Source organism: Psittacula echo (genome assembly GCF_963264785.1).
Source record: "Psittacula echo genome assembly, chromosome: 4".
NCBI lineage: Eukaryota > Metazoa > Chordata > Aves > Psittaciformes > Psittacidae > Psittacula > Psittacula echo.
Window position 1 is genome coordinate 95896967 of NC_137738.1, and position 16668 is coordinate 95913634.

Consider the following 16668-nt stretch of genomic DNA (forward strand, 5'->3'; position numbering starts at 1 on the left):
TTTGAGCAACATTTCATTTAAGTGGAGTAGTTGAAAAGGAAAGTCTCCAACTGTAACAGCATTACTGTGTAAATATCTAAAGCAACCGGTAACTTAACCCTTCTAAAGGTCAGCACTACTTTCAATTTACTTAACTGATTTAAAGCTTAAAGTAATTCCATTTTAGAATAAAGAAAATAAACATAATAGATATGACTTACTCTGCCAATCCTAGTATTGTTTCTCTCTTGTACTGCTCATCTGCTGTAAACCTCTGCACATCCACTCCTTTGCCAAGTCCTCGCAGAATCTGAGCTTGAGTGAAATCCAACAGTCGCTCATTGTAGTAATGCAGCTGATTAGTCAAAGTTGCAATTTCTTCAGGCCAGTCTGTACAGCCATATTGACTGACATGCTTTGTGACCATCTGAATCAACTCTTTTGGATCAGCCTGTGAAAATAATTGGCAACAAACTAAAAAACCCTGTAAATTTCTGGGAAAACCAAACCAAACCAAACAAAAAAACCCCAAACAACAACAAAATAAACCCCAACCAACCAAAACCAAACAAAAAGCCACCAAAAAACAAAACAAACAAAAAAAACCCCAACAACCCACCTGATCCCTGCATTTAAAACCAACATATTTCTTTTCCATTTCTGGAAAACCTTAAGGTCTTGGAAACTTTAATTCTTTAACAGAATTCCAGTTTTCTGTGAGAGCTTTTTGCTATAATGTTAAAATTTATCCTTTTGGATATTCTAGACTACTCTATATGCTACAAAAACTCAAACAAATTTAAATAACCAAATTAATAGTAAGAAGGACTTCATTATGATAAAATTTCTTTGCTTTTAATACCTTCATTTTTATTAACATTGAACTAGGCAACTGATTGGAAAAACACTTCCAACAAATCAAAGAAAACTTACCAGATCTCTCATCAATTACAAACACTTCAAGTAAGTTTACTCTAAAACAGAGACTCTATCTCAAAAGTAAGAATAGAAGCAATATCGTAAAATGGGAGGGGTTGTTACCGAATTTGTGATACACTTCCATCAAACAGAATTAATAAAAGGAATAGCTTAGCATTTTAAGAGTTGAGCACCGATACTTTCAAAGAATAAGCATTGCAGGATCTGCAAAGTACACTTGAGGCATTGCCTACACCCTGAACCTTCAAATAAATAAATATTGATCATCCATGGATAAGAACCACCTTTGTTTTCAAAATACCTTCATCACAAATAAAACTTACCTGCATTAGACATTATGCATCAAGTGCATATTTAATCAACCACTAACTTCTGACATCAAAAACCCACACAGCAAAGCAACAATTTAGAACACGAAACAAATACAGTCTGCATGTTTGAAATGAAAAAATCTCTACATCAACTCTAGAGATTTCCACATCACCTCAAGATCATTATCTCAAGTGGCTATTGTTTAGGCACCTACCCTTGAACACAGTTATGCGATATGGATTTCTCTCTTCCATGAAAAAGGAGGTCACCAGGACCACAATGCCATAAGGAAGCACCCACTGAGGAAGGAGTGCCATGAAAAAAACCCAAAAATACCTGGGGATGCCAACTGTGGTTGAAATATTTTCTAAAAGAAACTGCTGATTTAACCTCTGTGAATTCAAAAATGTTGAGTGAACTGGACGATATTCTTAGGTTTTATTACAGATTGATTCTACTAAATTAGAAGTTAAACCCATGAACATTAACTAGAGTGCACAGCAGGGTAAAACATGCACCAAATATTTGAACCTTGAGGCATGCTTAAGTTTTTCTATGACTTGCTGGTCATTCAAAATAGATTGCTTTTTTGTCTTCGTTTCTTTTCAAGTTTTAGCTGACAGGCTGCTCACCAAGTCATATTAAATGCTCCAGGGTATCCTTCTTCCTCACCACACAGTACTTTTCTGAAGCCCTCTAAACACTGAGAACTCATTGGTTTTATTAAAAACATCAGTAGTTTTTTCAAGGTTGCTTAGGAGATTGTTAACAGAATAATAAAACCTCAGAGAAGAGATAGGCAAGCAGAGCAGTGCCTCTATAATACAATTATATAAGCTGGAAACCAGTCCACTGCCTTTTAGGTAATACACTAAAAAACAGAGCATGGAGACAGGGAAAGTCAGGGCAAGATGAGGAAAGCTGTTTAATGTAATTGCCTAAATTCTTTGCACAGTCCACTGAGAAAGGCAGGTCCCTCTGACAACCTATGAGAGGAATTTTGCTCTCTTTTGCTGGGTTTCCCCTCTCTGTCAAGAAAAGTAGAACCCAATCTCAGCATTCTTCTTCTAGTACACAGCCCACCAGTTTATTCATAAAATACAGAAATACAAATTTGAAAGTATTTTCAAACGAATGCACTCAAACTCTTGCTCGAGAAATGGCTTCTGAAGATGAAAAGATAACATTTTTAATAAGTTTCCTGAATAGCATGGAATCAAATTGATCAGTACTGTTTCTTCACCATGTTAAAATAAAAATAATCAAGGATCACTGTGTGATACAGTAGTACCATGACAAATAATAATAATGACAAATTTACAAAGAAGGAAAGAGAAGGAAGTGGAAGACAAACTGTTGTGTAACATGTTGTTTAAAGGATAGCTGTGATCCTTAGATATACGTATGAGGAACAGAAACAAACAAAAAAAATTGCTGTTTGCCCTCACAATAACGATTTCTCACTACCAGGTTCTTTTCTGGGTTCTGAAATACGCTATAAAAAGGATGGCTATGGAAAGTATCACAAACATTATTTAAAAGAATTTAGAAATATTATAGTAATATACAAATAACATATTTGGAAATAATGTCTTAGTGTTTACTGAGCTTATTAACAAGGAATAATACACTCATACCCTGCATGAATATCCATGCATGTATAGCCATACATATGTAAAGCAAAAATGCGCATCAGTTCTCCAATCTAGAAGATAAAAGCATGAGATCTGATAGCTGGCAAATTAATACACATCCATCCAGATTAAAATAACACCAGTTGGTTTTTACTGCAAGCAGTTGTCAAGGATTGTATTGAACTCTTCAGCACCAAAATTCTTTCAATCAAGTGTTGTCCTCTTTTATCCCTTGCAAGACAAGACCTGTGCTCCAAACTATAGGAGCATGTGAAATCGAAAACTGGTTTAGAGAGATCCCAGAGCCTGCTTCATGCAAGAGCCTATACTGAGATCTGATGTGAGACTTTCTAGGGGTTTTTAGTCAATATAAAATGATCTTTCCCAAGTTGCAGTTGTCTGCAAAACTCATTTACTGGAATGACACAGTTTTGCCTTTCTCAGATTTGTCATCCTTCTACAGATTCAAATTGTTTTCTTAAATAACAGTGCTGCTTGTGCAGTATCTATCAGGCATTCAAAACACAAGCTCAATGAAAATAATGTAAAAAGCTGAAGTTTTTAGTATCACACTGCATAGACCGTGTACTTCATCATTTCAAGCATTCACTCTTCAACATCTTCACATTTTCAATAATACATAGGGTTTTTTAAAAGATAAGCACAAATATTTCTCCACCCATTGGATACCTAGTTCGATTAGGCATCATGCTTGTTCTGACAAATACTAACACAGAAAGATCATTATAGCTGTATTGCCAGTATTCAAGAGAAGTCTTTGTTTGTAATTTGAACACTGTAACAACTAGCTAGTAATAGCAGTAAATTAGCAAAATCAGTAAAGGCTGACTCTTACCTCAGCATTCAGAGAGTTTACAAATTATGTGACTTTCTTAAAATTGAAACAGGTATTTAGAAAAAAAAACATGTATCTCTACAGCAGTTTGTGTAAATACAAAATAGCTTTGATAGGTAACACTGGTAAGAAGTCATGTTCAACTTGTTCTCTTTCTAATGTTACCTGTAAAAAACCAAGGAAAAAAAAAAGGAAAAAAGAACAAACTGCTACTACACTATTTTAACTCTCTTGGCTTTTCAGAGTCTTTCAGAAATTGTATCTAGGTGTCCAACTCCCTGCTTTGCCAAATACATCTCCTCCAGTACTTCTACAGAGAGGTTCAAACGTTGCTTTCCCTCTGTGATCATTCAGGAAGGATATTTTACCTACGAACACACATCTCTGGTATATTTCCAGAGAAGGCACCAGAGCTGACTCTGTTGTATTGCACCCTTAACTCCTTAACACTGCCAAGGGAAATCCCTCGTGAACTACCTGCCAACGCATTTTACTCACTTACTGGACTAGCATCACGTTTCTAATAGTGTTGCCTTGTCAATAGTGAAACGATCTGGCATAGGTTTTGCTTGGGAATTAAGGAGAATTTATAAAAAATGAAAAAAAAGTAGAGAAAAAAAGAGAAAGCACCCATCACTTCAGGATACAGTTAATTTAATTTCATGCTATTAGATGTGATTTACTCAGCACAAATCACGACAAATTACTGTCAAGCTTGCACCACCAGCCACTGCCAGCAAGCCTCAGCTGGGGATCAGGGTTCACTTGACTAGAAGTTTTAAACCAAAGTTTCTCTTTGACCATGCTCTGCGAGCGATACCTCTGAAGCCCTTCAAAATCTGTATATCACTGTGATATTATAAAGGCAACACTGGTTTTAAAAAGAGGGAAGAGGTTTTGATCTTTGAATTTCTTTACCTTGATCCCTAAAATAATCTTAAATCTGATTTGCCTCCAACCCTCAAGTTGTTCTTTCAAATCTCTTTAAAAGACTTAATTCAGCCATACACATCAGAAAACAAAAGAGCAACAAAACCAAATCAAACCAAACAAAAAACAAAAACAAAGAATGAGTCAGTTTTCCCCCTGTTTCTCTCCTGCTCAGGAAGTGGCAACAATTTTACAGCTATGGAAAGAGAGAGAGACAATGAAAGCTCTACTGCAAACACATCACTGAGATAATATTAGAACATTGTAAGGCTATTTAGCCTGTTTATTTCTTTCAAGACTAAGAATCTTTCCAATTTTTCTTATAAGGAATACTATTCTTTTGGGTTTGTTTTAAATGTAAATGACCTTCAGACTGTAATACAGAAATTACTAGGAACACTGATGAGAAAAGCTGCTTAGATCATTGAGACTAATCCGCTCATGATCAGCCCAAATAAATAACTGATATTGTGAAACCTTTCTGGATTGAAGCTGCAAAGAATTTTCATCGCCTTTTGAACTGTAATCTTTTGGTAATGGTCAAAAGCTGCAACTGCAGTGAGCCACAGGAACCTGGGAAGGCAGAACACACGTTAAGTTGTGCCCAGAACCCTGTAACATCAGATACGTTCTAAACCACATTAAGTGATCCTTAGAAAGAGGTCATGCTACAGAGGAAGACACATACACGAAGCAAAACGTTAATGGACAGCAAAACTAGGAGATGACAACACCTGAGCAAAGCAAGAGGCACCAAGGAGCAGGGTGTACAATTCCTGCTGCAGAAACACCTGCACTTGACATGGCTCAAACCATGACAGTTCTTTGTGGTGCCCAACGTGGGGCACGAAGGGTTGAGATAATGACAGATCTGACCAGAGTGTGTTTAACTGCATTTGTGATAAGCATTCATTGTTTCAGATTAGCAGTCACTAGTCACAATGCTGATTTATTGGCGCTCAAAGTTGTTGCTCTTGATCTCAGAGTTTCAGAATGTCGTACCTTACTTACAGGCAGCATTTGCTGTTTTTGTTTATCAGCTGGGGGCTAAGGTTCTTGTTTCACTGTACTTGTCAAATCACAGCTAGACAGGTCTACAGAGTCTGTCTGCAATGTAGTCAGTCATAAGATGTGGCCTCCAGTCCCTTCAGCACTTCTAGAACCAAAGTACACCTCTGGAAAGCACTTACATTTCAGGAGGAAGAGGAGAGCTCTCCTTAATCCTTGTAGCAACTGCCACAATTCCCATAGCAAGACAATCAATGTGCTATAAATACGAAGGAGGAGGTGGCAAGAAAAAAAAAATAACGAGCAGAAGCACATACAGGCAACACTTTTCCTCACATACCGAGAAATGAAAAAAGATTTATAGGAAAGAAACATTTTACCAAGAAGTAAAATCCTGAACATGCCTGTCTGGTCAAGAAGTAAAATCCATCCCTCCACAGGACAGGCTTTCAATAATTAAATCAAAGACACTTGTCCTCAACCAAGTCTGTTTCCACGTTGTGAGTCAAACGTACATTAACTTAGATGCAGCACCATGTGAATTTCGGCTGGCCTACCCTTCAGATCACAGCAGTCTCATGTCAGATCTGCTCAAAGCAAAAGATAAAGTATATGGCTGAGATTGAAGACCAGAACAGCTCAGAAATAAAACCTGTACTGTCACATCATTCAAGTGAAAGGATACCTCAACCTTCTTTGTCCTTCTACTGCTGCAGCTATGTATATTGTTGGGTGACAACAGTGATTTGTTCAGAATCAGCTTTCACACCATTTTTTAAAAATGGATACATGAAGCAGCAAATTTCATCACCCAGCAATGAAACCACATCAAGTCAACATGTTAAGATAACTGCTAGAATATCTTTTATAAGCTACAAGATGTATCAGAATAAATTTCACAAACTAACAAAAAAATGAAGTAGAAATGAGGCAAGCAATAAATCTTCAATTATCAAACCTATAGGTAGGTCTTACATATTCAGACAATATTAAAACTATTTTCTATTTCAGATTTATAATATTAAATTATCAATGAGAAGTTTTTGTAACATACTCTAATGTTTCAGGAATATTCAAGTAGAATGATTTTAAAGCCTGAACATAATCTTAAACAATGCTTGTCACCACAGTAATGCAAACAAACAACTTCATACTGTGCTAAAAAACGTTACTGTACTCAAATAACTCAGATCTGGATTTTGTAGATCCAGGAATGCAGCTGTGGACTCCAATTCCCTAGCTTCCCTTCTCACCTTCACCACAGATCTCATCCAGATTTCTCTTTTTTCCAAGAACTGAAATTGGATGTTTTAAAAACTCATTCCAAATGACTGGCTGTAGAAAACAAATGCTCCTGTACACAGTTTAAAAGTCAGTACCACCAGCTCTGACTTACAGTGGCCAAGTTTAAAACACCCAAATTTATATGGTATACAGACATGATACACGAAATGCATATACAAAGGTGACCAAGGGCTACAGTCTTAGTCTGCTTAAAAGTTTAAGGCTTGTATTAACTTCAAAAGGTTATCTAAACTCCCAGGGAAATCAGTGAAATGCACATTTGCAGGCAAATTAGACAAAGCAAAAACCAAAAGCAAAAGGGTTGGTGAGTTATGAGAGGAACACAAAAACACAGGTAAACAGTTGTAAATAAGCACTTGCAATTTCAATGAAATTGAAACTAATTTAAAATAATTAGTTTCAAAGTCCTGCTTTCTTACACTATCAATAAAAATTCAAACTGCAAACATACAATCATAAGTGACATGTCATGAAAATGTGCTTTGTTGGTTTATGAACAGAAATACATTGGGAATGCAAAATCTACAAAAGGCTGGAAAATTATATTTTAAAATTGGAGACTAAAAGGAACAAATCACCACTTCGTGTTGGTTTGGGGGGTTTTGCTGTTGTTTTTTTTTTTTTTTAATAGAAGGAATGCTGTATGTTTTAAATAAGCAATGCTGAAATGTAACAGTCGAAAACTGAAACACTTGGAATAGGAAGGCAGCATATGCCACTGCCACTTCACTTAGTTGGAAACTAGGTGAATCTTATAAAGACAAAGGGTTGCCCAAGATGCTGGCATGATTAAATATATGACATAAGTGAAATAACAGGAATATTTTCTGCCAATAAAACCTCTAGAAGAGATTGAGTAAAGGATTGACGGTTAAGCTGTTAAGTTTTAAATTACGAATTTGTGTGTGAGCACACAAAACCTTAAAATAATATTACTGTTATTATTTCTGCTTCAGAAATTACACTAAAAATGGTACTGGAATTGGGCTAAGCAGTATACAGCATCTAATAAACAAAGCAATTTCTGCAGGATTTTTTTAACTCTATTTGCAGAGGTACAAAAATCACTGGCTAAAATTATCAGAATACTCAAAACCAGAAAGGAAATTCACTTAAATTTGATTTAGCATATACATTTTGGTCTAAGGTCAAACCGCCACCCATCACAAAATTAAATCATATAGTCATTCAGTGTATATATATAGTGAATGTTAATATCTGCATGTCAGTGTATAAGCTTCCTCGAATTTTAACTGCAGATATTTTAAGGTAAATTCCTAACAGAAGAAACTCAGTCAACAAAAGTAACACATGATCTTTTAATAGCCAGCAGCAGAAAAACCAATGATAACAAAGCAAATTTCAGCCTAAAGAAAACCACCAGGTATAAGTTCAATCAACACAGTTTCCCACACAGAAGCCAGTACTGCTGAAGGAAAAAATCGTAATGCAAGAGTCTGCTCTTAAGTAATAAAACATAAAAATTAATTTGAGAAGCTGTCCAGATACTTGTTTCTACAGTTATGTTAAATGACTTGTGTCTGAAGAGTTGATCAAATTGCTCCAGTGCTCTGTTTTAAATGCTTTTTTGCTTTGTTTTCAATCAGCTACTCCAGCAAGAATGAGGAATAATTCATTCCAATAGAAAATTTTTCAGTTTCTTTTTCACCTTATATTTTCTTACAGATTCTGTCTTACTAAGATATTGACAAGTCAGGTTTATGTAGAAAAATCTTACCATTTGACCTGACAGCTGTTTTAGTGGAATCAACATGATATATAAAAGGTTAAAATGTCAACTGAAACCTATGAAATGAAAATAATGAATTATGAAAATGAAAAATTACTAGTTTTGAGTGAAGTGCCTGCTACATTCATACTACATGTCATTTTCCATTTGCAGTCAGCATACTCTAAGTTAATAATGTCATTGTTTAAGCAATTATCCAGCCTTCTGTCGATCTCCATGTCTGAATAAATTATTTTATTGTATGTTTTTCTAGAATATGTTTTTAACATTGATCTATATGGCAGCAGCTGAAGACATATACAGACTTTCAGACAAGCATACACTCCTACCGTAAAGCTTCATCATAATATGATACAGTTTTAATACAATACTGAATCTTTTTAACAAGTACAATTACTTGACTGGATACATGCAAATAATTCTGTACCTTGCTAATTTAAAGTTTGAAAACCTATTATTCCATGAGCTACAAAACACACAATTTCCTCTTTCCTGGCAGGTATTTAAATGCCAGAAGTCAAATATTATTTTTTTTTTTCATCCTAACCCAGGAGCTCTGCTAGCACTTCTTATTTGAAGCATGAATTTCTTGGTGATTGCCTTCTCTTATAGCTTCTTAGGCTACATTTATAGGGGATTCTTAAGCTAAATTTATGTAGCTTTTTTAAACTTAACAGATGGAGAAGCCAGCTCTCTCGATAGGAATTCAGCAATGTCTGAAAAGTTACCTGTATTGCCAACCCACATGAATAAAATTTTGCTAAAATACTTTGAGTTCTAAGATGAATAGAAAGTTTTAATCAGGGCTACTTGCAAAATTAAGGATGCTCACTGACAACAGAAAATAGTTACAGAAAAATGAAATAGAAGATAAAGCCAATTGACACGATGAAGACTGCTTCAAAGAGCTGTCGGTCACCTTTATACTGTTTCCCATAGAGGAAAAGAGGAAAGCATTAGTATTTATCCCAACTACCTCCCTTGTATGAAAAGCCACAAATATGTCTCCAGAGGAACACAGACAAGCCAGACCTCAAACCTCTGCTGAAATGAAACACTGGTTTGAAGATCCTCTTTACTAAAAGACTATTTCTGAACAGCTGGCTCACAAACAACGCTCGCTCTGCTTTCAGAAGTAGGACTTAACAGAGTAGCTTATATAACCCTTGAGAAACAAAAATAAGCAATGCTGTAACCATCTCTTTTTCTTAAGCCGTACTTATCTTGAAGAGATTAAACCACAGGGGAAAAACAAAGACAAAAACAACTCGTATACCCACACCCACCCCTCAAAAAACAACAATAAAAAAACCCCACAAACCACCAAAACCCTCAACTATTTAAAAATAGCTCTTTTCTGAATCATGTAAATGTTATTTGGTCCCAACCATGAATGGTGATGCTTTGTAGTGCTTGCTGTGTGTTTAGCGAAGTATGAGGACCTGTGAAACACTGGCTTTATCAAACACACCTCGACCAAAGGAACATAGCTGCCACAATCTGACTGCGATGTCACTAATTGCTGGATCACTATTTCAGAGATTATATTGGAAGATGTTCAAAAACGTCCACAGTGACTGCTGGTTCAGGAGAGGTTACTTGAACTTTAAGCCTTTGAACATAAATAAAGTCATGTTTTAAGTCCATCATAAAACAACAATAAAGAGCACGACCATTTTACCATCTACAACAGACTTAATGCTAACCACTGAGCTTATGGACAAAAAGTTGAATGTTGAGACAGAATCTGGTAGCCCATAAGATCTGCCCCTCTTCCTGTATACAGCCTTCTTATACAATATTTATTTCCATGTCAAATGAAGTCTTGATTTTCAACATCCTACATTCAGAATATTATTCTACAGCTGTAGTATAAGGATCATGGCTGAGAGTTCTGTTTCTCTGGCTTATATAACTGTATTTATAATTAAGATCAACCTTACACAAATAAGCAACAGAACTGCCTTGGAGCCAGGTCAAGCCTGAAGAATGAAATGTCATTAAAACAACATAAATTTGTATATATTCAGTCCCAAGTTCAAAGTACTGATCTTTTGAGCTTGTTTTCATAAAATAAAAAAAAAAAAAAAAAAAAAAAGAAAAAAAAAAAAAAAACAAACAAAAAAGAAAGGGGAAAAAAAAAAAAAAAAAACCACAAACCAAACCACACATATATCAGCATGTAATGATCTTAAAACTGTTCCACATGCTGGTTTTCCCCTATGGAGAAGGAGGTGAGAGAGAATAAGACAGACATGGTGTATTTGTCACAGCCACTTAATGCACTTAAAATCTACGGATGCCATTGTGCTGTGATACAGAGAGAGAAAATGAAGAAAACCAGGAAAAACCCTATATTGAAGACAGTAAATTCATGTGAGGGGAAAGAAGACCTAATTCTGCCTCTTACAGAGAGATTGATAGAGGCTTCCCCAAGCAGCAAGCAGCAAAAAAGCAAAGCAGGTTAAGTGCACAGAGCATAAGTTCACTGTATAAATTCACCCTTTCACAAAGTGACTCAAAAGCCAGGTATATGAGGTTATTTAACTGTGTGGAACTGAACTCCCAGCTTCTTCACCAACTCTAGCCTGCATCAAAAGCATCACTAGAGAAGAATCTCTGAGGTTACCATTTCAACATATTGCCAGTTGCAATGTACAAAAGGGCAGGAATCAAACTCGTTTCCTTGAATGAAAATAACAGCTAAGGGAATAAAATCAAAACCTAAGAATTTTCTGCTGACAGGAACTTCCTTCACCTGCTATTAATTGCAAAATTCCCATTCCCTTCTGCAACTGGCAATTTCTTAGAACTGCTGATGATGCTCCACAAAAAAGCCTGTCCCCAGCTAAGGTCAGTAAAAAAACTCCTCTTCAAACCCACATAAACACTTCAGCATAAGATTATTAGTATGAGGACAGAAACAACATATTGATTAACCTGGTGTTAATTAAACTTTCTCATTCCTTTCTAGAGTAAACAATCCCCCAGATATATTTAATCTGCTCACTTTTACATCACCAGGCAAGTGAGACGATAAGCCATTAACAGCAAAAATTACCCAGTTAATTTCTTGCTCAGCTGTATGGCTTTTTTTCTCATTCATCAAGACTGGGAAGGAGTAAGTGGTGAATCAGCGTGGCAGTGGGGGGACAGCTGTGATGCAAGCAAGGTTCAGCAGCAGCCAAAACTGTTATCAACACTTCTGGCCACAAATGTAAAGCACAGCACCATAGGAGCTGTTATGAAGAAAGACAACCCCATCACTATCAGGCCCAGTAGAGACCTAAGCCAAAATCAAATATAGCTTCTCAAAGGGTATTAAGTCTCCTCACATTAATGCTTTCCACAGCCAGTCCATTTCTGGAATTTTTTTCTCATCTTCTGTCTGGCATTACCCTTACTGACCTTTATCTGTGGTTTTATTTGATTGTAGAGCTCTTTTAATGTCTTCCTCAGGATAAGAAACTAAAACAGCTCAGATAACCTACATGATAACTTTTATATTATTAAAACAACTAAAATTCAAAATTGTCCTGGATACAAAACTAAAGCAGTAGTTTCCATCCAAGTCACTTTCTTTGTCCTTAAAGCAAAGTAATAACTTCATCAGAAACAAAAATTATGAAGCCGATTTCCTTTTGGACATCAACAGTACAAAAGACACTAATGAGAACTTCTGGCAATTTATGATTCTGTTTTGATGTGCAGATATTGGCTGTCATTATTTTATGTCACAGTAAAAGAAAAAAAAACCTAACAAGTATTCATGCAACAGACCAAATCAATCCTTCAAGATGTCTTTCTTCATTAATTAGCAAGTCCTAAAAGTCTGTCCTAGGCAGTGGAAGAGGAACTCTTCCTCCCTACTCCCCATTATCCTTGTAACACATCTGACATTCTCATTCTGAGAACATTTCTCCCATTATGTTAGAGGTACTAATATTCTGTTTTGAAAGACTTATTTTAAAGTTAACACAGAAGTATAGATTCTCCATGTTTCTATACAGCTTCTTAAAAATTCAGCTGCAGTTTTCAGACAGGATATTTGATTCAATGAACTAGACAAATCGTACCTATTGTGACTCAGATGCTGTTAAACAGAAATATATGCCCTGTAATCTTGAGGATATGTCTTCAAAGCATGTGGCTGAAGTGCCAGATTTTGATCTTTACTGAATATATAAATGTTTAAAATGGGGGAAGGGGGCAAAAGGATTGGATATAAATCTTCATCCATGAAAACGCGCTCAGTTATCTTCCAAGAATAATGCATAGCTTTGAATTATATAGTTAAAGGACCCAGGAACACCCTCCTGGTTTGAGAAAGTCAGATGATAAAGATGATGAAAGACACCAGTGACATGAGCTGGCAAACAGTCTTCTATGGAATGATATTGTGTTTGTGGTCCCCATCCTGCCCCCCTTCCCTTTCGACCTCTTAGGAAACACAAAAGAAACATGGCTAGATCTATTCCCATAGATAGCAACCAGTGTGACATTGAGAAAAGCAACTTGCAAGTAAAGCCAGTCTTTATTACCAGCATTTAAGATATACAGTTAAACAAGTGGCTGTTTTGCAGTATAAACTGAGCATTTCACTCAAAAGCATCTGTTTCTAATTCTCCCTTTCTACTTCAGTGACACTCCCACACTGGATACCCAGGATATCCATTAGTAACTATGCATGTACTCTCCTGTCTTGTTTTCTTACATATAATTCAGGACTTCTTTCAATTGGTGCGCTGTTCACTCAGGATCTTCTCACACAATTGTTTTGAAAAGATACTGTTTAAGAGTAGTACTTAAAGATAGTGCATATTCTTTTTAGCAAACCACTAAGAATCCACTGCTTATCACTGTCACATATGGCATTTTGTCAAGATGGAACAGAAGACTTAGCCAAGGATCATATCATAAGAGATAAACTACATGGTGCTACTGATAAGACTTTGCTTATTGAATAGCAATTGGAGCAGAAATAGTTCAATCTCTAACACCTCTGTCCTCATTCTTATGACTTACTCTTTCTAAAGGATTCATAACTCTTCCTATAAAGTAAGACTGTTTAAAAACCTAAGCTAAAAAAAAAAAAACAAACACCACACATCTTTTTTTCATCAAAGGTGTCTTAGAGCTGGTGGACCAAGGCTCAAAGAAAGCTATTTAACAAACATGAGTGATTTCCTCACAACCAATGTATTTTGTAAGCCGCGAATTTCAGTTGTGGGTTAAGTTTTCCTTTAGCTTCTATAAACAGAAGATAATAGAATGCAAACCTCAGCAGGAACATCAAAAGCTGCCTAACTACAGAACCAGGTGAGTATAAAAAAATCCTTTCCTCTGTAAATTGGGAGTCATTCTGAATATGGAAAAAAATCTCCTCTTATGCCACTATGGTGATCAGTGGTCTCTCTTTTCAGGGAACTTGTGACCAGAAGTTGGGGTTTTTTGTGCAGAATTAGGTCAAAAACCAAGCAGTCCCTGGAGCTTCTGTAGAAGAGGAAAGGACTGGTGTAAACTCAGAAAGGCTCTCTTTGGTGTGCCAAAGAACATTGTTTATTCAGGTATATTTGTAGGAATGGCAACTGGTGCCTTACTAAACGTCACCTCTTGACATTGTTTCAGAGTTTAACATGTAACTGCTTCAATCACATTTCTTTAATCACAGAATAAGAAAGCAAAGCAGTGCCGTTTCAAAAAAAGGCACTTGTCAAAGGAAACCAACAAATTCACCAATAACTGAGAATGACTTTTGAAAACGCCATATGCAAATCCAAATACAAACCAACACATACCAAAGAAGGCTATGGAAACTTTTTTGAACAGCACCTTTCTTGTTGAAATGTATACTTGACTCTTTCTAGGAAGTACTACATTGTATCAGTATTGCAAATTAACAGCATAGGCTATGCTCATTATTGCTCAGTGTTCCTAAGCTACTTGGAAGACTGATAGTGCTAGTGCCTATAAATGACACTTGATATTGTCCTTCTAAAACTTTCCCACAAATTGCGAAGTACTTGTCTGTTTACAGCACTGTAGAAGAATAATTATGCGTAACTTAACAGGCTGCTCACAGTGTAAATCAGATCCACTCCTTAACAGGCTTAACTTATTCACTGGCTTTTTAGAATAACTTTAACGCTACACAGTAATGAATATGGTTTGAACAAGAAAGAGTACTAACCCTGTAGAGAGGGTGGCATTTGTTCGTGAAACATGGTGCCAAACAAGCATAGATCTGCAGGCTATAGTAATAACTTGCCAGCTGGAGAGATAACGCAGAATGTAATTGCTTTTCAAAGCATTTGTTGGCATCTACCACCTAGGAGAAAGAGAGCATTAATTTAGATGGAAGAATTAGCAAGCACACAACAGTAAGTGCGCAAACTTTCTCAAAAGCTACTTGCTGTGATTTAGAAATAGCTTTGACTGTATTCTTCTAGCACATAAGTCAGTAACCTACACACACAAAGACAATTCTATATTATGATGTTTTCCCCCCTTCCACAAAAAGCTAACCAAAACGCTTTTCCAACTACAGTTTTTGTGCTTCTATACCACAAAGTTATTACCCATATCTCTGAACTACATTAGCACTGTCAGTCACATGGCCCAACTATTATTTTAAATAAGAAAATGCATCTTTTTGTCAGCCCCACACTTGCAAGCCAGTCCAGCAGCATCTGTTCAGAGTTTCCTTTAAATGCATAAGCCAAACCTATAAAAATGTGTATTTGCATGAATTCAGTGACTTAGATTTTAAAACCCTAAAGAAATTACATTTTCTTACGGAATTCTGAAATGCTATGTATAGTCTTTCCTGGCAAAAACATACAAAACAAATCATTATCAACATACCTGTGGCAGTGCAAGCAGATAGGCAAGAGACAAAGCCGTATCATTTGGTAAAGCATCACTTGCCAGCTGTAGCAGAACTGCAACATGTAGCAAGTAGAAATAGAGCTTTAAATACTGACCCATCTACCCTTGACAGTTAGCAAATGAAATGTTTTCAGTGTAACCATATTTTATTAGAAACTAGCTTAAAGCACGCCATACATACTTAATTAAAAACAGTGCGATCCAGAAACAGATAATATGTAATTAAACTGCAGCACAGGTTTACCTTGACTTCTAGGCAAAGCGTTTGAAGAATTAACCAAACAAGAATAAGATTATGAAGTAACAGATGCTAAACAAAGCCACTAAAATATCACCTGTACTGATTTACAACAGGTAAATCTTTTGCTTGTAAAATCAAGGCAGTTATGTTGTACGTGTTCGAAGATACCAACCAGAAGAATGGTACAAAATGCTTTCTCTTCCAGCCTAAGGTCTAATTCACTTAACACAACAAACCATATTAAAAACTTGTCTTAATTAAAAAAAACCAAACAAAATCAAAACAAAAAAAGAAAGTGTCATGTGAATTTCAAATAACATCAGTGCAACATCAAAATCAGATCCTGCCACATACTGCAAACAGAAGTATCAGCACAACAATCAAAATTAATGCAGCAAAGAGTAACTATTCTGATCGTACAAAGATAAACTTCTTGTAAAACTGACACGAAAATTAACTGCTTTTCCTACATTATAGATACAAATTTATATTTTGTTTCAAAAACCCACTATGTTTTACATTATGCAAATAGGAGAACCAATACACAAACACAACGTAAACACCCAAGATCTGTTAATTAGAAACAGCATCTCTCCTTTATGGAGTTATCTCCTTCATACTGAAGTCAAGCATCACTGTGGCTGCTATGAAAGTTACAGCAATCACAGAATAATAATTCTCATGATACACTTAATACGCAGTTTGGGGAATAGAAAATATAAATTATCAGTCCAGGGGCAATTTCAAAAATCTTACAAAACCAGACCAGAAATTGCATAAGGAATTGTTAAGTATACCAGGAGATTCCCTTTTTTTTGATATTTTT

The 16668-nt window shown here is 35.9% G+C and overlaps 1 protein-coding gene across 1 annotated transcript in view; it reads right to left on the reverse strand.

Annotated features, from left to right (window-relative positions):
- Positions 1–16668, reverse strand: part of NBAS (NBAS subunit of NRZ tethering complex) — a 191572-nt gene that overhangs the window by 78203 nt on the left and 96701 nt on the right. Inside the window, exons 39-41 of the mRNA XM_080615036.1 lie at positions 15578–15654; positions 14904–15041; positions 201–430 (exon numbers count right to left, since the gene is read on the reverse strand). Coding sequence (XP_080471162.1) covers positions 201–430; positions 14904–15041; positions 15578–15654 — 445 coding nt within the window. The remainder of the gene's footprint in view (positions 1–200; positions 431–14903; positions 15042–15577; positions 15655–16668) is intronic.